This window comes from Schistocerca piceifrons, chromosome 2 (genome assembly GCF_021461385.2).
Source record: "Schistocerca piceifrons isolate TAMUIC-IGC-003096 chromosome 2, iqSchPice1.1, whole genome shotgun sequence".
In the NCBI taxonomy this organism is placed as follows: Eukaryota; Metazoa; Arthropoda; class Insecta; order Orthoptera; family Acrididae; genus Schistocerca; species Schistocerca piceifrons.
The window spans coordinates 1,028,536,966-1,028,562,061 of NC_060139.1; the positions used below are offsets into that span (position 1 = coordinate 1,028,536,966).

Genomic DNA, 25,096 nt, shown 5'->3' on the forward strand with positions numbered 1-25,096 from the left:
AATGATAGCATGTAAAAAAATGTATGGTTGCAAGTTAATATGGTTTACCATTCTGAGACAACAAAGTAAGGTGAATAAGAAATGTTTAATGAAAGTAAGGTGAATAAGAAATGTTTAATGAACAGTTGTGTTGTCACATCATTGTAGCATGTTTACACTTTCAGGTAGTATTCTGTTTGCATTTCATCATTTCAAAAGAAAAGAAAAAAAGAAGATAACATTATTTTAATACTCCCCTACCAGACTCCTTTTCACTCTCATTTTGAAGAGAAATTTATTAGAAAGAAAAGACAAAGAAAAATCAACTGGAGAACCACAATAGAGTCCAGTTAAAACAAAAAATTGAATTCTTTCATTACCGTGTTATGTGCCTCACTTTCCTCCATAAGGCATCCAGAACATCAAAAACGTTCTCTCTCTTGTAAGAGAATAACAATGAAGTTTACGCTACGAATAAATTGCATGAAAACAAATGTCAAGAAACTAATAATGAAAATATAATAATACACAATCCAAATACCAGACTAATAAACTAATCATACTATGACAGAAACTGTATTATAAATCTGATTAAAACATACCTTGAGTGCAGGAACTAGATGAGGCATTGTATCTCGGAGATAACAATAATGCTTGAGTGTGTGTTCTTCAAACAACTGCAACATTGTAGGACAATGCTGTGCGGCGTTTAGCACGAGAATGAGAATACTTACATCTAACTCAACAATAAAGAAATATATGGTCTTGGCAATTTTCACACAACTGAAGCGTTAATCCATTTGGATGAAATAAATTTAAATTACTGCACTGTGCATGAGCAAAATGACAACATTGTTTTGGAAGGTACAATACTTCTAAAGGTACTATTAATGATGGCCAGATTTCTTTTTATAATAACAATTTTTGCAATCAAAATACCTGTAATTCAGGGATTACATTTAATTTGACATATCACTCGTGTTTTTCAAATTAAATTAATGTAAAATATTAGTTCTGGTATAGCATTTATATGACTGAGAAATTAATCACCCAGATACTCAATTTGTCTTATAAAAGTTGCATGCAAAATTTTGAAAGATGGAAATTCAATAATTTTATTTATTTGGACATTTATCAGGCTATAATGATAATCTCGGTGGTAGTAGCAGAAGTCGGCAAATCTCCATATTTGTATGCAACAGAAAACACCGGAGGTGACTGGAAATCCCCATAGGAGAAAAAGGAATGTTCTGTGAACAATTTGGGCACCATAATGCAAGATTAAATTAACACATAACAAACAACTGAAACAAACTACAGATCAAATGAAAGAATTAAAGAGGTAGAGAATAATATTACTTCAATGGTGTTTACTGAGTGTTGATAGAGGCAGTTTAATAAAAGAATCTTTGGCTACTTTGCCCAAGAGAAAACAGAGGCAAAACAGTTTCATGACTGTATTAAAGAAAAAGGCAGAGTGGACAGACAAAAATGAGTTCAGAGGTTCTTCTGAAAATGGTGGAAAAGACAACGATGCAAAGAAAAAACGGGGAAGGGGTGAAATGATACAATCAGAAATTAAGGGTGTGGTTTGCAAAATCTTGCTCTCAAAACTGTCAAAGGAACCACTAATGACAAAGTGCAGTATAATAATCAAAATAATTCTAATAAAAATTACATCAAATGACTTCGATACGATTGTCACCTAATGTGGGTCATTTTGCAATACACCAAAAGATCAAGCTGACTGTGTCAGTATAATGTCAAAGAAAGGTAGCTTTCCTCCATTTTCACAAAAAACTTAAATGTTAAGAAGGATGCTGCTCATGTGATCACTGAATTTTTGCAATGTTCCCTTGTCATACGCCCAAATCAAACAGTAATCTTCAATATATGGATTATTCACTATAAATGGTGCACACTAATATTAGCAGTGGTATTACCATTAATTATTGTGGTGGTAGCAGTAACGATAAATAACAGTGTTTCTTCTGACAAGGATACAAGCTGGATCTTCAACATCTGGTTCTGGCATATCAAAGAATGGATGTATGGCAAGCAGTTCTGGCACAAGAATTAGTGTCAACTCTGGGTGCTGCTGCCCAACTTTCTGCAGGCAACACCAAGTAGACTTGCGATCCTGTAACATAACCAGCATTTAATTATGTACTAGATTAATTAATGACACAGGGGCTACAGATTCTCAAACACTGCGCACACACTGGAAAGCTATCTAAAATGACATTTAGGCAACAGCAATGTCAATGCATATAACTGAATACTCAGAGGCTACATGAGCATCTAGTTCAGCTGTTGCATGTATCACACAAGATGAGTTCCCTGCTTTTCTCCAGCATTCGATTTTAGTTACCAATCTGCAACTGCTAGGGTTTTGTAAGGAAGGAAGATTTCTGATTACAATTCAAATTCCTGTGACATCAAAATAAAACACTATTAAATTCGGTATATACATCACCACGTTTTATTAGGTAGAATGCTAATGGGGTTCTGATATCCTCATCCTTCTCTGATGTAAGCACTTGTCCACACAGCCAATTACTGAATGGTTTAATACAAACTACTGCAGAATCCTTACCTTCAACTAAGGTATTTTTAAAATACATAAAATTATTTGTAATTCAGATATTGGTTTAAAATCCCAGATCCAAATATTATCATCATGTTACAATAATTAATCACTCTGCTGTACACTGTTCAACTCTTATTCATCACATCTGAACTGATTGTATGAAACTTTTAATTCCACGTGACAAGGAAAGTGCAGAAATCATCTAAATGACACACATAAAATGGCGAACAGCTAACATCAAAAAGAGTAATATTTCTGGTTTTCAAAAGCAGTTAGTTAATTTAATGTTCCACGGGGATCATTTGTATGATAAATCATAATGACATGGAACGATCACTTTACATCCATATTGAAATGTCGTGTGGCTAGGACTTCCCGTGGGGTAGACCGTTCGCTGGTGCAGGTCTTTCGAGTTGACGCCACTTCGGCGACCTGCGCGTCGAACATCCATATTGTAAAGTAATTTGTAAAGATGGCTATGTCCTGAACATTTATAAGTTTTAAAAAATATATACAGATATCAGTTAGTAATTCCCACACATTACAGCAATAGAACATTTTCTATGGAATAGAAGGAATTGTCAATGAGACACTTTTTCAGTTTGTTTTTGCTGCCTGTCAGACATTTTACACCACTGGGTAAGTTATCAAAAATTTTAGCTGCAGCACTGTATACTCTTTTTGTGCTAAAGGAAACCTTAAAGTGGAGTAATGAACGTTGTTTTTCCTTCTGGTATTGTAATTATGTGCGTTATTGTTCCTTTTGAACTACAGTGAACTATTTACAACTAACTTCATAAAGGAATAAATGTACCATACTGTGAAGCAGTAGCCAAAATTCCCAATTCCTTAAACAGATCTCTACAAGACAATCATGGATAAGCAGAATATATTATTCTTACAGCACATTTTTTAACAATGAAGACTGTCTTTCTTAAAGATAAGTTACCCCAGAACATTATTCCATATGACATTGTTGAATGAGAATGTACAAAATATGTCAACTTCCTGATTTGTTTCGCCCCAAGATTTGCAATGATTCTAAGTGCAAATGTGGCTGTACCAAGTTGTTTTAGGAGTTACAAAATGTGCTTTTTTTGCATTTAAATTCTCATTGGTGTGATGACCTTAGAATTTTGACGTTTCCACCCTATTTCTTATTTCATTGCCATTTGTTATAATTGGCGGTGTGCCCCTAGATGTGCAGAACTGAATATGTCGGATCTTTTTAAAACTAAGGGTGAGACCATTTGCAGAAAACCAATCAATGATACTTTTAGAAACATTGTTTATCATTTCTTCCATTTCTGTATGTATTCTTGAACTGATTGCAATACTAGTGTCATGTGCAAAAACAACTAATGCTCCTTGTTGTATATTCGACAGAAGATCGTTTACATATGAGGAACAATAATCTGTGTAAGGTTGAGCCTTGATGAAGCCCATATGTGGTTTCTCCTCAGTCAGAATAATGGCCCCTACTTCATTGGTTGAATTACTAAGTACAGCTGTCTGCATTCTTTTGGTTAGATATGGTATTATCCATTGGCTGGCTTTAACACCAGTCCAGCAAAGCTTCAATTTTTCTAGGAGAATACTATGATTCACAGTCAAATGCCTCAGATAGGTCACAGAAAATACTAACTGGCACTATTTTATTATTTAACGCTTGTTAAACTTGGTGAATGAACATGTAAAAGGTATTCTCAGCAGAGCAAGTTTTCTGAAATCCAAAATGTGATTTGCTGAGAATATTATTCTTGCTCATGTGAGATACTATTTTAGAATACACCACCTTCTAAAAAATTTTGAAAAATGATGTCTTCAGTGAAACAGGCTGGTAGTTATTCACATCTCTCCTATCACTTTTCATATGGAGGAGTATAATTGCACATTTCAGTCTCTCTGGAAAAATACTTTGATTTAGTGATGCATTACATATTTGAAATAAGACAGAGCTTATTATATGGGAACAAATCTTAGGTACTCTTCTGAAACACTATCAACACCACAAACGTTTATTACACACATTTGCTACCTGCAACTTATCATTTATAGCCCATCCATCCCATTCAGAAGTGATGTTATTCCATTCTGTGGCTAACTGTCCTGTCTGTACATTCCATACAGCCTTAAGTCAACTGTTGGAATTACTGATTTCTGACATTATGCGCACGTTCTTTGATTTTTTAAATGACTTTTCTTAGTAATTTTTCTAGTGTGTAACTACTACAGGACCTCCACTTGTTCTTGCCAACAGACACATTTCCCTTTTCCTTTCACAAGATACTTTAATCCCTTTCAAGAGAGAGAAATATGTGCTCCAACTTCTCTTCTTGTATAAATCTGCTCTTCCATTCCTGCTCTGTGGCACTCACTTTTAATTCCAATAGTGTCCAAGTTGTTCAGAGTTTGAATACCAGTTTAATACCAAAGATATTAAGGATTTATTTGTTGTCACATATAAATGTTGATCTTTAAACTTTATTCTTATTCTGTGCAAAGTTTCATAAAAATCCACCAATCCAATGACAGTACATGAGCAGTTTACCACAGAAGAACTGTTACACTCACAGGGGAAGCAAAAATGTGTAGAAAGATTGGAGTGACATAACAAATGAGTAGACACGTGTAGACTCCAATGGACAGTATCAATTCTGTTTCTTTACTATCGTCCCTCAAACACATTTTTTGGTGAAGCGCAAAATCATGTATTTAATAAACTGATCATCCAGTTGATAAAACTTGTCGCAGCACTATGACAGACTTCAGCATAAAAAAACATTTGTGCACTAAAACTCCATTAGAAATCATTCCTCAGTAACTGGGCAATGTTGTTTATTTTGTGTTGAGGTATTATAAAATATTATACATAGTGTCGATTTATATGCATATTTGTATTCATATCCATCCCACCATGACTTTTCACGTGCTGACATTATAAAACAATATGAAGACGAAGCAAATCAAAATAAAAAGATACATTACAAATATTTTAGATTTCACTTTTGTTGGTGATTTAAGCTGAACCAATTAAAATACGGCTGAATATAGAAGCCCATTCTGAGTGTCCAGGCAATATTTACAACTCCAAGTTATGATTGTTATTTTCAACAATATATATCCAGTTTACAAAAACCCTTATTTTACAGAATCTTGAAGAAACTTACAACTGGGTATTTCTTCAAGTTTTCCAACAGTGCTTCAACACACATCTGCAAGCAACCTTTGCTGGAGAGGCGGCATGAGGCAAGCATCTTATGTAGTCCTTCCCTCACATCAATGGAGAAATCCTACAAAGAAAAATAAAATTATGTAGTGTAGTTAAAATGTAAACAAATTACAATACACCAGATGTGGCACACAGTGTTATTGTTATGGGGTGCCTACAAATTATGCACAGTGCCAACCAGTTCCTGTTGTCAGACTGATTATGCCGAGTGTCAGACATAAGTAAAGATGATAGTCAAAGTACTTACTTATTGGTGGACTGAACTTAAACACTCTAAACTACAGTCTATATTGAAATTCGGTTAGATTAGTCAGCAATCAACTGCTGTGTGAAGTTAAACTATTTTCAGAACTTTACATCAATGTCATGGCTTTCCTGCAAGCAAAAGCTGAACATACTTTTCTGTAGATTATTTTAATAAATGGTTGTCTTTGTTACTCCTGTTTATCACAGTTATTCTGCCACATCTACATTGATACTCTTCAAGCCACCATATGGTGCGTGGCAGAGGGTACCTTGTACCACTATTAGTAATTTCCTTTCCTGTTCCAGCCGCAAATAGAGTGAGAGAAAGAGGACCCTCTATATGCCTCCATATGAGCCTTAATTTCTCGTATCTTATCTTAATGGTCATTACACACAATGTATGTTGGTGGCAGTAGAATCATTTGGCAGTCAGCTTCAAATGCCGGTCCTCAAAATGTTCGACAGATGGCGCTGGACAGCAAAACTGCTATCGTGACGAGTGAGAGGTACACCAATATGTTACAGAATCACATCATCCCCAGCCTGGCTGATAAACACCTGCTGGAACGTACGTTGTTTATGCAGGATGGCGCTCCACCCCATATTGCTAGACACGTAAAAGATCTCTTGCGCGTGTCGTTTGGTGATGATCATGTGCTCAGCTGCCACTTTTGTCATGCTTGGCTTCCCAGGTCCCCAGACTTCAGTCCGTGCGATTAATGGCTTTGAGGTTACCCGAAGTCGCGTTTCGTGATCGACCGACATCTCTAGGGATGCTGAAAGACAACATCCGACACGAATGCCTCACCATAACTCCGGACATGCTTTACAGTGCCGTTCACAACATTATTCCTCGACTACAGCTATTGTTGAGGAATGATGGTGGACATATTGAGCATTTCCTGTAAAGAACATCATCTTTGCTTTGTCTTACTTTGTTATGCTAATTATTGCTATTCTGATCAGATGAAGTGCCATCTGTCGGACATTTTTTGAACTTTTCTATTTTTTTGGTTCTAATAAAACCCCATGTCATTCCAAGCATGTGTGTCAATTTGGACCTCTCTATCTACATTATTCCATGATTTATTCAGTTTTCAAATTTATACTGACTTTTTGATCACCCGGTATATTTTTAAATTTGTAATTTTAAATGCTATCTTTATTCAATGCAACTGTTGTCTTTAATATTGTAAAATAACAGCCGACTAAATCGATCAACTCATCGAGGTTACAGTAACTGTATTATAGATGTGAATGTGGTCAAATTAAATCAGATTATGCTGAGGGAATTAGATGAGGAAATGATACACTTAAAGTAGTAGATGGGTTTCACTATTTGGGCAGCAAAATAACTGATGATGGCTGAGGTAGAGAGGATATAAAATGTAGGCTGGCAATGGCACAAAAGCATTTCTGAAGAAGAGAAAATTGCTAATATCAAATATAGATTTAAGTGCTAGGTAAAAGTATTTTGTATGGAGTGTAGCCATGTATGGAAGTGAAACATGGACGATAAACAGTTTGGACGAGAAGAGAATAGAAGCTTTTCAAATGTGGTGTTACGGAAGAATGCTGAAGATGGGTAGATCACGTAACTAATGAGGAGGTACTGACTGGAATTGGGGAGAAAAAGACATTTATGGCCCAACCTGACCACAAGAAGGGATCGGTTGATAGGACTCATTCTGAGAAATCAAGGGATAACCAATTTAGTACTAGAGGGAAGTGTGGGGGGTAAAAATCATAGAGGGAGTCCAAGAGTTGAATACAGTATGCAGATTCAGGAGGATGCAGGTTGTAGTAGCTATTCAGAGTCGAAGAGGCTTGCACAGGATAGAGTAGTGTGGAGAGCTGCATCAAAGCAGTCTTCGGACCAAAGACCAATACAGCAGGTGTGAAATATGTCTTTGTGGATGTGAATGATGTGGATACACAAACGAGGATGAACTTGTGATACTATAAGCTGAAGTAGTAACAGTGAACAGCATCTACACCAAAAACATGATTGTACAAATGCAGAAAATGATTTGATGTGATCCAATATTAAAGCTAAGAAATGTATCAAAGTAGGCATGTCTGTATAAGCACCCTGCTCATTTCCTTTGTAGTAACCCTGAGATCAAGACAGTTTTTTTACAAGGACTAACATATTCCTTATCATCTTGGGAAGCCAGAAAATAGATCAAATGCGCTGTCCTGTGCATCATCCTTTCTCAATTCAGTCATCCAGGAAGATGGTGAGATCTGACTTTGCAACAACTTTTATTAAGATAGTAGCTATGCCTCTACTGTTTCATGGTAGTATGCACCTGTTACTACAGAGAAATATGCCAAGTATTTGCTTACTAACGAAACCAGTGGCACTATGCATTTCTCCATCACAGATACTGAAATAATCTCTGGTAGCATAAGTAACTTCTGTGACTGCTGAATGATATTTCAATGTAATTCAGCCACTTATAAAATACAAAATACAATCACAGCATCTGTTATGATGTTACTGATGATGAAAATGAAGGAAGTTGCAGAAAGCTTAAATGGTCACTCATATATGACATCTCAAAAAACTAATCAAATACACTACTGCTGCTCACTGTATAGAGGAGACCTTAAGTCACAGACAGGTACAATGGAAAGACTGCTACACATTTTAGCTTTCAGTCAAAAGGCCTACCTCTCAAGAAGAAAATACACACAAATCACAACCCACCACTCAACATCTCCTCTGTATGGTGAGTAGCAATCTATCCTTTTTATCAAACTATGTCAATCCAAAAATTATGTTCCAATGTAGTAACATCTTCACTGGATACAACTCATGATAAACGGCATTATCCACAACATTAGTAAAAAGCTACTCAAGTGCTGGTTGAGGACAAGGAAAATGCATGAAGTGTTTGTTTCTTGCAGGAAACAAAATGATAGTTAATACAGCGTGGCAATTAATTAATGACCACATTTACATTGAACATTATATATGGTACCAATTTGTTTTTCTTTTTATGTTTCCTTTCAGATGAAAAAAAAAGACCAATATTTGCAAAATTTAGTGGTGTAACATGGAAATTTGGGGCACACAACAGTGAGGATCAATAGTGGAATTTTATTTCAAGCAATTTTTCAGTTATTATTACTCAAAGAAGGTTTCCCGTTACATTTGGTGTGTGTGTGTGTGTGTGTGTGTGTGTGTGTGTGTGTGTGTGTGTTTTCTTCTCAAAAGTCAGTTCTGGGATATGTTGAATCTCACAGAACCAGTGACAGTTTAACTGATGCTAAACCTAATAAGTAAGCATTGATCTGTATGCAATGAAGAAACTGTTGAAAGTGTAAGAGTAGTAACCACAAACAGCAAGAAGTTCATTACAAGAAATTGGTTCAACACAGACACAGCGTGCAACATCTTGAGACAAGATCTGAAATTATATCCTTACAAACTTCAGGTATCTCACAAGTTGAAATAGCTGATTTTCAAAGTTGTTTTTATGCAACAATACAATTAGCTTAAACTTAAGACAATCATAATTTTGGAGAGCGGCTCATAATACGTGATGAAGTAAACCTCCATTCACCCAGTTACATGAATTAAACAAATGTGAAGTTATGGACTGGACAAAAATGTGAGATTCATGAAAGCCCTCTATGTAGTGTAAGGGTATGATGTGCAATATCAAGATCATGGACAAAAGACCCATATTCTTTTTAAAAAAATGAAAATGGTGTTACTGTAATTGTTCATGGCAAACACAACAGATAAATGCTTAGATATTGTTTTACTCTTGAGTTACAACACTGAAATCCCAGTTTTGGGGACAGCAAGACAGTTGAACAAGGAAATTATTGCAACAGACATTTCCTTATCAAGTTATTTCAAGGTTTTGTGATAATGAATGGCCTACTCATACCCCAGAGTTAACTGCTCCGAACTTCTTTTTATGGGGTTACTTAAAGTATATTTCAATAAACCAAACAACACAGAAGATCTAAAGGTAGCCATTAGAAATGAAATTCAATTGATATCAAATAATACACTTCCACAAATTATGAACAAAGTATTAGTTCTGTCAGGAATATATGATTCATGGAGGATATCTAAAACTGTAATTTTCAAAAAATAGGCAATGTTTGTTAGTTTCCTATATTTTTACCTATTACTTCAATCTGAAGTTGAAAGTTTGACACAAATAAAATACACTAAATATAAATGTTATTAATTGTCACCCTGTATTAATATATGAAGAAAAAAGCAAGGAGGCATAACATCAGCCAGTGTGAACAGAATAGCAGAAATAAAACACGAAGAACATAACAATGGCCTTGTTTTAGAAAACAAATGTTAGATATATAAACTTATTTCTGGCCAAACTGACCAGGTGTGACTGACTCTTCAAATGCTGCAGACCTCTTTGTAATGTTATGGTTATTCAACAAAAAATCTAAATGAACCAAAACAATATATCATCTTTTGCAGTTCAATTGACTTTATTTGTACATTACCTTAAGAGCACCAAGAATTGTCTCCAGCTGATCTTCCCGTAGTATAATGTGTCTGCTGATCTTTGTAAGACTATCTATAGCTTTAAGCCGAACTTCTTCAATCTCATCATTAAACATGTCCACAAGAAAGTCCAAAGACATTAGTGCAAACTGTGGATTGTTCATTGCCAATGAACATAGTGACTCCACGGATGCATTTCTTACTTCTGCGGAAATAAGGAAATAGTAATCTTTAAAGTGTGAAGAAAATAAGCATGAAATCATCATTACAGTGATGAAACAAGTTAATTTAATTGCTTATTAAAATCACTGTTGCTATTTTAAAATAATAAAAAAACCATTATGTCAATGATTCTAAACAGCAGATCTCAATATAAATTTCCGTTACATTAATAAATTTGACATTTGATTTTACATTACAACTCTCTCCCTTCTGCTTCCCTATCACATTCCAATTTAGATTCAGAACATTACAACAAAACAAAAACAAAAAAGGAAAAGGAGATCACTTCAAAGATGACCACCTGAATGGGTCATTTAATACTTATCATCATCAACAACCACAGCTGCAAAAAGGTTGCCTCGTGACTTCTTTGTTCATTATGGTCTGCATCCATGTTGCTCCTGTATAAATTCCCATATTGATGATTCATACTGTTAAAACTGAAAGCACTAATCCTAGCTTTCAGAACTATTAGTTCCTTTCCCAGAGAGGAAAAGAAGGATAGGTTGGGAATTGTAAGAATTGAGTCTAGGTCACTCAAACCTTAGAATAAGAAGCATTCTGTCTCATAATTTTATGGTGTATTTTCCTTTTAACGGAATTATATTGCCCCCCGTGAACCACTGACCTCGTCGACATGGGGGGACTGGGTCCACAAATGATACAAATAGCTGTACCTCAGGTGGCACCACAACAGAGGAGTATCTGTGGAGACGTCAAGCTGAGGTTGCCTGAAGAGAGGCAGCAGCCCTTTTAGTAGATGCAGGGCAAGAATCTGGATGACTGACTGATTTGACCTTGTAACATTAGCCAACATGGCTTTTCTGTGCTGGAACTGCAAACGACTGAAAGCAAGGAGAAACTTCAGCATTTATTCCTTCCAAAGGGTATTTAGCTCTACCTGTATGTCTTAGTGATGACAGCATCCTGTTGGGTAAAATACTCCAAAGATAAAATAGCCCCCATTTCGTTCTCTGGGTGGGGACCACTCAGGAGGGCATCAAGCGCAAAATGCCTAAAGGAATGAGTAGAGGACAAATGTGAGGCTGTAGAAACATGCAGGAGAAGAATAGATTCCACATACAGGAAAATTAAAGTGACCTTTGGGGAAAAGAAATATCAGCAGTTCAGATGGCAAGACAGTATTCAGTAAAGAAAGGAACACTGAAAGGAATATATACAAGCTATCTATACAAGAAACTTGACAATGATACTATACAAAGAGGAGAGGAAGTAGGTGAAGATTACACGAGACACACAAGGATGCTAGAATTTGACAACGCACTGAAGAATCTAAGTGGAAACTAGACCCCTGGAATAGAAGATATTTCCACAGATTTATTGAGATCTTTGGGACAGTCAGTCATGGCGGAATTGTTTCACCTGGTAAGCAAGAGGTCTTGCTGCAGTGGTAACACCAGTTCCCATCAGATCACTGAAGTTAAGCACTGTTGGGCTGGATTAGCACTTGGATGGATGACCATCTGGTCTGCCGAGCGCAGTTGGCAAGCGGGGTGCACTCAGCCCTTGTGAGGCAAACTGAGGGGCTACTTGATTGAGACGTAGTGGCTCCAGTCTCTTAAACTGACATACAGCCAGGAGAGCGGTGTGCTGACCACAGGCCCCTCCATATCCGCATCCAGGGACGCCTGCGGGCTGAGGATGACACGGCGGCCGGTCAGTACCATTGGGCCTTCCAAGGCCTGTTCGGACGGAATTGGTGTGCAAGACATATGAGACATGCAAAATACCCTCAGACTTCAGGCAGAATGTAATGATTCCAGTTCTAAAGAGGGTAGGCTACAGTAGGTGTGAATACTACTGACTCTTCAGTTTAATACATACTGCTTGCAAAAGATTGACACGTATTATTTAAAGAAGAATGACACAAACTTGTAGAAGTGGTACTCAAGGGAAGATAACTTTGGCTTTCAAAGAAATATAAAAACACATGAGGCAATAATGACATTATGATTTATCTTAGAAGACAAAATAATGAAAGGCAAACCTTTGTTTATAGCACTTATACATTTAGAGAAAGCTTTTCACTATGTCGATTGGAATACACTGAGATTATGAAGGTAGCAGAGATAAAATACAGGGAACGAAAGGCTATTTTCAACTTGTACAGAAACCACACAGCAGTTATAACAGTCGAGGGGCATGAAGGGGAAGTAGTTGTTGAGACGGAGTGAGGCAGGGTTGTTGCCTATCTGTGATGTTATTCAATTTGTACACTGAGCAAGCAGTGAAGGAAACAAAAGAAAAATTTGCAGCAGGGATTAAAGTTCAGGGAGAAGAAACAAAAACTTTGTGATTTGTTGATGACACTATAGTTCTGTCAGAGACCACAAAGGATTTGGAAGGACAGTTGATCAGAATGGACAATGTCTTGGAAGGGTGACATAAGATGAACACCAACAAAAGCACAACAGGGGTACTGAAACGTAGCTGAATTAAATCAGATCACACTGGGGGAATTAGATTAGGAAACGAGACACTTATTGAGTTTTACTATTGGGGCAGCAATATGAATGATGATGGCCAAAATGGAGAGGATATAAAATGCACACTGGTAACAGCATGAAAAGCATTTCTGAAAAAGAGGAATTTGCTATCATCAAACATAAATTTAAATATTATAAAGTGTTTTCTGGAAGTATTTGTCTGGAGTATAGCCTTGTATGGAAGTGATCATGGATAATAATCAGTTCAGACAAGAAGAGAATAGAAGCTCTTGAAAATGTGTTTCTACAGAAGAATGCTGACGATTAGATGGATAAACGCAACAAATGATGTGGTAGTGAATCAAACTGGAGAGAAAAGAAATATATTGCTCAACTTGATTAAAAGAAGGGATAGATTAATGAGACACATTCTGAGACATAAAGGAATTGCCAATTTGGTAATGGGAGAGTGGGGGTAAAAATCAGAGAGAGACCACACAAATTCAGATGGATGTATGTTGTGGTAGTTATGAAGAGGCTTGCACACTAACTCAGTGAACTGCATCAAACCCATCTTCGAAGTGAAGACAACAACTACCACCACCAACAACAACAAAAACTATATTTAATCCATGTCTCTTATAAGTCAGCTGCCCTTCTGTAGGAAACCAGATATTATTTTCATTGAGTTTTAAATTAACTACTTTCCAACTCCCCTCTTCAGATTTTTTTTACATTCTCTTCAAACTTTTGGTTTCCTCTCACTGTGTTCTATAAAACTTGTACCACTCTGCCAGCACTAATTTCCATAGCCAGCATGAGAGCTGTTTCCGAAGTCAATGTTTTGTGGTGTGTGAAAGATAAAATTTTGTGTTGATTTATTTGTTCCATATTTTGCTACCTTTTACCTACCTTGATACTCATCTTCAAGTCCATGAACAAATGCCCCACATGAACCACTATTAACAAGGCTCACTGATTCTGCATCAACCAGTTCACGTGGGGCATCATCTGCCCAGTTGCGGCCACTAGACCACTCTCCAGAAGTTATAGATTCCCAAGCACGTTCATGGGCTGACCGTTTCCGCTGCAACATAACAGGGACACCTTTTGCATTTTAGATTCCTGCACATACGTAATACTGATGTTTAGAACTGAACATCATGAGCAATAATTATACAGAATATTCCTATTTCTTCATTTCAAATGGACATCATTAATTTATTGTGTCACTCAATAAATGAATAGTTCCTGTCTTCGTTACAATCACAAAAAGATTTTCCTCCATTCATCTTCCCATCTGACATTAACTTCTTACAATTGCAGCCAAAACATATATGTTGGACTGCTTTCATTATAAACAATGCTAATTTAACAGTGTGAGTAGTGAGCCCCTGTGTAAATTAGAAGGTGGTTCATGCCAAAAGAGTTGTAGGAAAGGGGTCTGCTGACACACTGTCATAGACAGACAGGAGGAGGATGGGGAGTGGGAGGGTGGGTAGCAGAAACCTTCAATGTTTCCAGAAAAAAATTTACTCTTCAGCAGAGTGCTTGGTATTTTGGAATATCCTGCCAGATTAAAACTGTGTATCAGACCAGCACTCGAACCTTGCCTCTCTGACTGAGTTATTCAAGCATGACAGGGCCTCACAGGTTCACTTCTGCCAGCACCTCTCTCTCCTATTTCCCAAATGTAATAGAATCTCTCCTGCAAACATTGCTGGAGTAGCACTCCTAAACCTAACTAACCTAAGGACATCACAAGCATGCATGCCTGAGGCAGGATTCGAACCTGCGACCGTAGCAGCAGCGCGTTTCCAGACTGAAGCGCCTAGAGCCACTCGGCCACAGTGGCTGGTACAGCTTTAATCTTCCAGGATTCAATGCCATTTGCATTTTCTCTATTGGGCAAACAATTTCTGCAGCTGGGAAGCACTTTTTATTTAGTTGCATGTACTTTCTGGCTGTTTCTTAGAATGACTGACTCATGGTACATTTTGTGTTTCCATGAGAATTAGTGTAAAATGGAATCATAAATTAGGCTAGTAATCTGAAAACAGACTGTTTCACATAATACAGTTCATGATATTTCACACCTATCAATTACAGCAAGAAACAAAAATTTTGTTACTGCACTAAAAGGAATCATGCTGAACTTTATATAGGGTGTTTCTAACATTTCTTCCACCAACTCTTAGGATGCAGAAGAAGGTGAGCTGATAATGGTTTGAATAGAATCCCATATGAAGAGAGATATTGTTCACATGTCACAAGAACCACAGGAAAAGATTATAATTTAACACCATGTTGTCAATGAGGTATCAGAGATGCAGCACAACTTGGATTAGGAAAGAACCGTTGATGTGCCCTTTCAACGGAATCATATCATTATCTGCTTTAAGGAATTCCGGAAAATCACAGAAACAGTCTTACCATTCCACCACCTTGCTCAGTGCATGGAGACAGAAATGAGTGACTTAGATAAAAAGTACACATAATAAATCTTTATTCAGGTAAGCAAATACGCATTTAGGAAGGTTCACTAATGGTAGATCAAAATGGAGGGAACTTGGTTCTGACACAAATCGATGCTTTGCCTAGAAACAGTGAAGAGGTTGAGAAATCTGCAAACTGGGGGAAAAATGAACAGAGACAGAGAATCCAAAGATAAATATAGTTGAAAAAGATGAATTCAGCATGGGGAAGGGAGGGAGGGGAGGCATTAAGTGGAGCTATAAAATATAGACTTGACAAGGGTAAAAATTCTAGGAGATAAACAAAAATGGACTCTGGACTTGTGCATACGAAAGAGATGTGAGGAAAGTATGGCAGTAGCAATGTGAGAGATGTCACTAGTCAGTAAATGAAAACAAATTTTGGATTAAAAAAAATGTTCAAATGTATGTGAAATCTTATGGAACTTAACTGCTAAGGTCATCAGTCCCTAAGCTTACGCACTACTTAACCTAAATCATTCTAAGGACAAACACACACACCCATGCCTGAGGGAGGACTCGAACCTCCGCCGGGACCAGCCGCACAGTCCATGACTGCAGCGCCTTAGACTGCTTGGCTAATCCCGCGTGGCAAATTTTGGATAATCAGCAACTGAAATTATAGACTGTCAAGTACAGAAATTACTGAAAATTCAGTGTGGCTTCAGTTGCCTGAAACTGTGTGTGTCACCTATTTTTGACAAAGGCCTTACTGCCCGAAAGCTTTATTTGTGAGTCTTTTTGTTGAGCCTATCTGCAACTTAGCATCACTGTTACATAGTAAGTAGCACCTTTCATTTCCATAATATTGTTATATTCCATCCTGGATTTTCCATTGTTTGAAAATTCAGACAAATATTCAGGGCACTACTGGTATGTTTTCTTTCCTTGAACAAAATGTCATCTAAATGAGTGTGTTTCATTTGTATCATTGTGTTCACAGACATTTTATTTGAATGATTGGTGTTAATTTTTATGCCACAGTTCCTTGGCATTATCTTTCTGACATCTGAAAAAAATTAAACAGAAAGTAAAGGCATATAGACTTACCCTCATATTTGACATGAGTTTCTTGTCTAGTGTCTGCTGGAGGAAGCGAGGGCTGATTGATGTCATTGAACCCAGCAGACGAGCTGCCTGTGTACGAACACGCATTGATAAGTCATTAATCATGTGACATATTTTCCCAAATGCATCATCCACCAATCGAATCTCCTCATCGCTGTCTGGTAGTGTGACAAGGCTGTATTATTAGAGACAAAATTAGTGTATACATAAATTAGCGTCACTGCTATCACTGAACATGACTAGTGAGCTATACAGACAAACATGGTAAGTACACTTTGAATGACGAGCATTTATAAAGACTCCTTTCTTACTTGCTATGATACATTTATTGTAAATACTTATTTTTGCGAATTTCTTTTGCCACTATATCTCTTCTTTTATCCCCAGCAATAATTAAATTTCTTAATTACATCATATTCCATCCACAAAATTTATCTGTCATTCTCTTGTACCTAATTAATAAACAGGAATAAGTAGGTTGCCATAAAAAAAAAAAAAAAAAAAAAAAAAAAAAAAAAAAAAACAGGCTATAGGTATGTATACTTATAGCAAACAGGCACTAGAACATGGTCTCAGGTGCATATAAAGTGTTTCTAATAAAGTTGTATTTTAAGATCAGAGAGTCAACTCACAACCAAATTGTCACCTTTCAACCTAACCTAGGCCTTGCACTATGCTACAAATCAGTCTGTCACAACAACTTAAATTCCAAAGGGTAATATAGACGCAAAAAATATTGTCCGCATTCTGTTCTCTTACTGTTGGTGCATGTATGGTGACACACACCTCACCATCATTACATCATAGGACGAAGCTGACAACCGGTATCAATAGGTTCAGTTGAACTGACTTTTTCATTTGAGTCCCAATGATGCACCGTTACACAAGCTCCAGTGAAAATGAATCTCCAGACATTTGGGCATGAAACTGTTTTTGGCAAATCTAAATAGCTGAAGAACACTTTTAGGAAATAAAGGGTGTTTTTAGTATTCTACCAATTACTCATTAGTCACAACAGCACTGACATAAACAGCTGCATGATTTTGCATACTTACTTTTCTGAATATGTTTGTCCCAGAACCCACACAATACGAAGGGCAACTTGTCGAACAATTTCATAGTCATCTTTGAGAGCCAAGCACACTTCTGAGTAGACAGAAGGATCTAATTTCAGACCACGCTCATGCAATCTTAGCTGCAAACAAAATAAAAGCAACACTTTTTTTGTAAATTTTGCATACTGCAGCATATCATTTTCATTTGAACAAATCTGCTGATTAAGTATATGCAGGCAAGGCAAAAATGATCAATATAAAAGTATATACTTCACAGACACAGATGCTGTCATGTGGCTAAATAGAACTAGACATATAAAATACAGTTAATAAACATAGCATTTTAGTATTAGTTGTAGCAATTTATTTGTCAAAGGATGGATCATATTACAATGTTTGGCAAATGGAACACCTAATTTGGCAAAAAAGGTAACAGTATTTGGCAAAAAATAACTAAGACTCTGGCAAAGTAGTAACACTGAATATGGCAAAAACAGCAGCAAATTTGGCAAAAAATAGTAGTGATATGGCGAAAAATAACTGTCAAAAAATAACACAAATTTTGCAAGAAATAACATCAAATTTGAAAAAAAAAAAACCACTAAATTTGGCAGATAATAAAATCTAATTTGTCAAAAAAATAGCTCCAGATTTGGCAAAAATAATGTCAAATTTGGCAAAAAAAGAGAAAAATATGCAGTTGAAAAATAAAACAACAAAACTGGCATTAAAAAATCTGTAATTGGCAAAAAACACTGAAACTGGCAAAAGACACCGAAAGTGGCAAAAAAATATATATATATAAAATTGATAGAAATAAGCAAAAAAGTTGCATAAAACTTAGCAAACACAGTAACACCAAATTTAGCAAAAAAATGGAGGGCAACACCGAATCTTGCACAGAAAAACACTGGATTCGTCAAAAAGTAACACAGAATTTGACAAAAAAATAATACCAAATTTGGCCAAAAATAACAGTGAAATTGGCTACAAAATAAAACAATTCTTTCCTGTCCCAACTGATAGGACTGCAAAACAGATACAAAATTCATGAGGGTATTTTTGATCCAGCAGTGATTTTTTTCACCAGACGTGTTTCACTTTATTGAGATAAAGCATCATCAGTGGTCTGTAATTAAGTTTATTTACATTTTGATTTGCTTTTTAGATCAAAAAACAGTTCGTTACGAATAGGTTGGTTTGTACTTATGATGATTTTTTGACTGCTTTCTCGTTTACATCAGGGTATGCCATCTGCTAGCACATCATTGTTTTTCTGTGTTAGACACCGATAATTTTCTTCTACTTTTTAGATGTTCTGCAGCACTACGCATTTCTCACAATGCACTTTTATGCACACCACTGTATTCTGTTTGTTTTCGTACTTCAAGTATGTGTTGCTGTTTGTGTTTTGTAGTCTTGTCAACATAACATGTCCACTACTTTGTCTTTGTCTTACAAATATTCTTTTTTAAATTAGATTATTGTATGTGTGTAATTCTATTGAAGTACTATATTTGAATGCTCTGATGTGTTCTTTATATCTGTAATAACTTCAAGTTGAACAAATATATTTCAAGGAAGACACTACACATGAAAGTCACAGATCAAGTAAACACAGTAAGACGTGTGTACACTTTAACAGTCAAATCATAACTGAGTCCAAGTCTAGCGGCCGCTGGCTGGCTGGCAGCTTAGGTGGCACTGCTGCTGCATGGCTGGCAGACAGCGCTGCATGTAGAGGACGTGCATAACAGCGCGGCGGCACTTTGAAAGATCGGTGAGTCACAACACTTTTCTCCTCATTGAATTTTTTGCACAGGTCTTGATGGAGGTGGCCTGTAGATTACTAACGTCCATAGGTGTTCTTTGACTGGCCGTAAAGTCTTGAGGAGGAGGCTTCCCGTACGGACAGAAGTGTCCCCGATGATAACGGGTCAAGATGACAGGAGACGTGGGGGTCGAATCTGCTGGGGCCCTGTGCACCAATCGGCTGTTGCGGCAAGTCTGGTTGTTTTAACAGGAGACATGGGCGATGTGTCCGCGTCCGTAGGAGAAGGAGGCGAGTAGAGTTGCTCCGACAGGTGATGGTCATCTGATTCCTGCCTGGGCATGTCTCCTGGTGGCGTCAGTTCTTGTGCTGGCACCGATACGATGGTGAGAGGACTGCGTTGCGAGTAATGAGAAATTCCAGTATCCCGAGCGTCAGGTAGAGCCGAAGGTGGTGTAGCGGCATCCAGAACAGGCGTTGCCGACACACAAGGCCGAAGCTGGTCCGAATGACATGCTGCAATACCCGTGTCCGTCTGGATTTCATACAGGCGTTGGCCAAGGTGTCGTAAGATGCAGCCAGGACTCCATTTTGGTCGCCTGCCATATCCCCATACCCATACAAGGTCATCGGTGGTCAACCGGCCAAGCGAAGGCACTCATGGCCATGAGGTGAAAGGCCGCAGAAGATGAAGTAGCGTGCGGGGCTGTCGGCCATGTAAGAGATCAGCCAGGCTGTGGTCGCCCATGGGGGTGAAACGGTAAGAAGCCAGAAATTGGAGATGCACATCATCAGCAGAAGAAGTCAGGAGTTTCCTCATCTGAGCCTTAAATGTGCGGACCAGTCGTTCAGCCTCACCGTTTGACTATGGATGGAACGGAGGGGCCGTGACATGCATGACCCAATGACGGGCACAAAAATCCTCAAAATTGGAAGAGGCAAATTGTGGACCATTATCAGTAACAAGAGTAGACGGAAGGCCTTCCAAAGAGAAAATGCGAGCTAGAGCATTGGTGGTTGCCGCGGTGGTAGGCGACATGCAACGGACAATGAAAGAAAAGTTAGAGTAGGCGTCAATAACGAGAAGCCAATAAGTACCCAAAAAAGGTCCCGCGAAGCCAGCATGAATACACTCCCAGGGCTTCTCAGGCAAAGGCCACAGTGACAAAGATGACTTCGGGGCGGCAGCCTGTGACGCACAAGGGCCGCAGGCAGCGACCATGTGTGCGATTTCAGAGTCGATGCTGGGCCAGTACACTTGACAGCGCGCCAGAGATTTTGTGCGAGAGACACCCCAGTGCCCTTGGTGAAGGAGGCGCAAGACCGAAGCACGCAACACGCGGCGAAGCATTTTCGGTGGAAAGGAGGATAACACCATCCCTAGCTGTGAGGCGGTAACGCAAAGTGTAGTAGTTCCGCAATGGATCAGAAGTCTAAGCGGACGGACGATCTGGCCAACCCTTCTGAATACAGCGTAAAACCCAGGAGAGGGTAGGGTCAGAACCCGTAGGAGCCACCAGCCGGTCCCCGGTGGAACCCGTCCACAAACCGCTGCTCGGCAACATACAGGTGGAAACACAAAAGTTCGTCCCTATCTAATGCCAGATCAGGACCCATGGGAAGGCGAGACAGTGCATCAGCATTCGCATGTTGAGCCGTCGGCCAGAAATGAACCTCATAATTGAAACGAGACAAGTAAAGAGCCCAACGCTGGAGGCAGTGTGCAGCCTTGTCGGGAAGTGACGTTGATGGATGAAACAAGGAAACAAGTGGTTTGTGATCCATAACAAGATGAAACTTGGATCCATAGGAAAAAAACACCAAACATATGAAGAGCATAAATAATGGCCAAAGCTTCTTTTTAAATTTGAGATTACTTTTGTTGGGCATCTGTGAGCGTTTTGGAGGCATAAGCAATGGGTTGTTCAGAACCGTCAGAAAAACGGTGCGCAAGGACTGCAGCAACCCTGTATTGAGAGGCGTCTGTGGCAAGAACAAGATGTTGGCCAGGTCGATAAGTAGCCAGACACGGGGCCTGTTTCAGCATGGTCTTCAATTTCTGGAAAGCCGCATCGCATGACACAGACCGATGAAAAGGCACATTTTTATGCAACAGGCGATGCAACGGCTGAGCCACCGAAGCAGCAGACGGTAAAAACTTGTGATAGTATGCTATTTTCCCCAAGAAGGCATGCAGTTCCTTAACAGATGTAGGGCGAGGAAGGGCATCGATCACAGCAACAGTTTGCTGAAGTGGACGAATACCATCCCCAGAGAGTTGAAATCCCAAGTACGTGATAGATGCCTGAAAAAATTTTGATTTCTGAAGATTACACTTAAGACCGGCAGTCTGTAAGACATGAAAAAGTGTGCGGAGATTTTGAAGATGTTTGTCAGTGGTGGAGCCAGTGACAACAATGTCGTCCTGGTAATTTATACACCCAGGGACAGTGAGCAATAATTGTTCCAAGAATCGCTGAAAGAGACCAGGAGTGCTGGCAACCCCGAATGGCAATAGTTTGTATTGATAGAGGCCGAAAGGCACGTCAAGAACCAGAAACGGCCGGGAAGCAGCGTCGAGAGGAAGTTGATGATAAGCTTCTGACAGGTCAAGTTTAGAAAAATACTGGCCTCCAGCAAGTTTAGTGAACAATTCTTCAGGTCGAGGCATAGGGTAAGTGTCGATAAGGCATTGAGCATTTACAGTGGCTTTGAAATCGCTACAGAGATGAATATCACCATTTGGTTTAGCAACGACGACGACAGGAGAGGACCACTCACTGGAAGTGACAGGAATCAAGACCCCTGAAGCAGTGAGACGATCCAGCTCCCATTTGACCTGATCACCAAGGGCCACAGGAATGGGCCGAGCCCAAAAAAACTTAGGCCGAGCAGTGGGTTTGAGCGTGATACGAGATTCAAAGTCGTTTGCACGGCCTAACCCAGGAGAAAAACGGGATGAAAATGACGTCGACAAGGAATGTAATTGAGCATAAGGAATTTCATCAGAGACGATATTGACAGACAGTCATCTATGGAGAACCCAAAAACTCAAAAGGCATCGAAACCAAAAAGATTCTCTGCATTACTATGGTCAACCACAAATATGGGAACAGTGCGAACGACAGATTTGTAAGATACCTCAGCATCAAACTGTCCCAAGAGAGAAATCTTCTGTTTATTGTAAGTCCGTAATTGCCTAGTAACAGGTGACAGGATTGGAGAACCCAGCTGAAGATACGTCTGAGAATTGATGATAGTGGCAGCAGAACCAGTACCCACCTGCATGCGAACATCTCGACCAAGTATTTGGACAGTGAGGAATAACTTCCCTGAAAGGGAAGAAGTACAATTGACAGACAACACAGAATCAGAATCAGCGTCATGTTCATGAACATCATGTATGCAGTTGGATTTGCAAACGGATGACACATGACGCTTTTTTTTCCATTTGTGACACACGGCCCAACGTTGTGGACAATCGTCTCGTGAATGAATCGTAAAACACCGCGGACATGAAGGAAGTTGCCGGGGGTTTTGCTGCAGTTTCTTAGAGGTTTGTTTCTGGTTAGGCCGAGGCTGCACTTGGGAGAGTACTGTGGCCACGTCAGCCGGCGGGGACACGCCACACGTTTTGTCAACATTGCACATAGGTTGTATTTCCCCAACGTCACCCCATGCCTCTATTTGCACTCCAGCGGCGCGAGAAATTTCAAAAGACTGAGCGATGGATAGGACTTCATCTAGAGTCAGATTTGCCAACTGAAGGGCACGTTGCCTAACTTCTCTGTCAGGCGCCGATCGGATAATAGCATCCCGTACCATGGAATCGGCGTAGGATTCTTTGTGAACTTCAGTAACAAATTGACACTTTCTACTGAGGCCGTGAAGTTCAGCAGCCCAAGTGCGATAGGATTGATTCAGTTGTTTTTGACAATGATAAAAGGCAACACAAGAGGTGACCACATGCGTTTGCTTTTGAAAATAGATGGACAGAAGTGAGCACATTTCAGCAAAGGACAAAGACGCAGGATCTTTCAAAGGAGCCAATTGCGACAACAACAGATACATTTGAGGTGAAATCCATGAAAGGAACAGAGACTTAAATGTTTGTTCGTCCGCGACATGAAATGCCAAGAAGTCTTCCGCCGTCTCGTTGTGAGGAGGAAAAGTAGGTAGAGACGATGACGAGAGACACCCTGCATTTGATGCCACGATGAAATCACGAATCGCATTTGTGAGAAGTGTTTGCTGTTCTATGAGACCTTGCAATAGTTGCTCTCAAGTAGCCACAGAAACATGTGGGTCAATGATGGAAAAGAAAAATCCCATCCTCGTCGCCAATTGTAATAATTTCAAGTTGAACAAATATATTTCAAGGAAGACGCAATGCATGAAAGTCACAGATCAAGTAACAGAGTAAGATGTGTGTACACTTTAACAGTCAAATCATAACTGAGTCCAAGTCTAGCGGCCGCTGGCTGGCTGGCCGCTTAGGTGGCGCTGCTGCTGCATGGCTGGCAGACAGCACCGCATGTGGAGGACGCACGTAACTGCGCGGCGGCACTTTGAAAGATCAGCGAGTCACAACAATATCTTTGTGTCAAATGTCCTGCCCATTATTCCAATGTATATCTTCTCACAATCTCTGCAACTGAGCTGATGGATACCACATTGTTGGTATCTGTTTAGTTTTGGTTTTAGTTTTGGGATGTGCTTTTGTATGGAACTGTTTGTTTTGTAAGCTATGTTTATGCCTTGTTTTTTTGAATACGTTTCCTATTTTATGAGTGAATTTGTTGTGGTAGGTCACTGTATGCCATTTTTTTTGTTGTAGTGCAAGTTGTACGAGTTAGTGTGGTTTGGTTAGTATTCTTCCTTATTTGTCCCTTTATTTTTTTGTTTAGTTTGTCTACCATTGTTTCTTTGTGTCCATTTTTAATGCTATTTGTTTTATAATGGCTAACTCATTTTGGTAATTAGAAGTGTTTTGGGGGATCCTGTTCAGCCTGTTTAACATGTATCTGACTGCTGCTTATTTGTGGTTCTGTGAGTGGTTTGAAGTTTCATTTGAGGTAATGTCACTTGTTGTGAGTTTTCTGTATATGTCGAATGTGTGTTTATTATTGTCTTTTCTTATGGTTATGTCTAATAAGTTCAGAGTGTTTTCATGTTCTTCTTTTATTGTGAACTTTACGGTTTTGTGTATGATATTTATGCCTTTGTGTAGCTGCTGTTTTCTGTTTTTAGGTTCATCTATCATGCAAATTATGTCATCCATGTATCTGTACCAGTAGATGATGTAGCTTTCCTTTGTTATTATGTCTTCAAATATTAGTTTTTCTATGTGATTCATGAAAATGTTGGCCAATGTTCCCAAGATAAGAGAACCCATAGGTAAACCTTCTTGTATGTAGTATTCTTGATTGAACTCAAAACAATTTTGTTGTGTTATCAACTGTAATAATTTTATGGCTTCATCTGTGTGTTCAT

The 25,096-nt window shown here is 38.6% G+C and overlaps 1 protein-coding gene across 1 annotated transcript in view; it reads right to left on the bottom strand.

Moving 5' to 3' along the window:
* Positions 1-25,096, bottom strand: part of LOC124776878 (integrator complex subunit 4) — a 109,547-nt gene that overhangs the window by 20,546 nt on the left and 63,905 nt on the right. Inside the window, 7 exon segments of the mRNA XM_047252060.1 lie at positions 582-715; positions 1,984-2,119; positions 5,740-5,862; positions 10,545-10,750; positions 14,127-14,301; positions 16,760-16,952; positions 17,833-17,972. Of these exon segments, the coding sequence (XP_047108016.1) occupies positions 582-715; positions 1,984-2,119; positions 5,740-5,862; positions 10,545-10,750; positions 14,127-14,301; positions 16,760-16,952; positions 17,833-17,972 (1,107 nt within the window).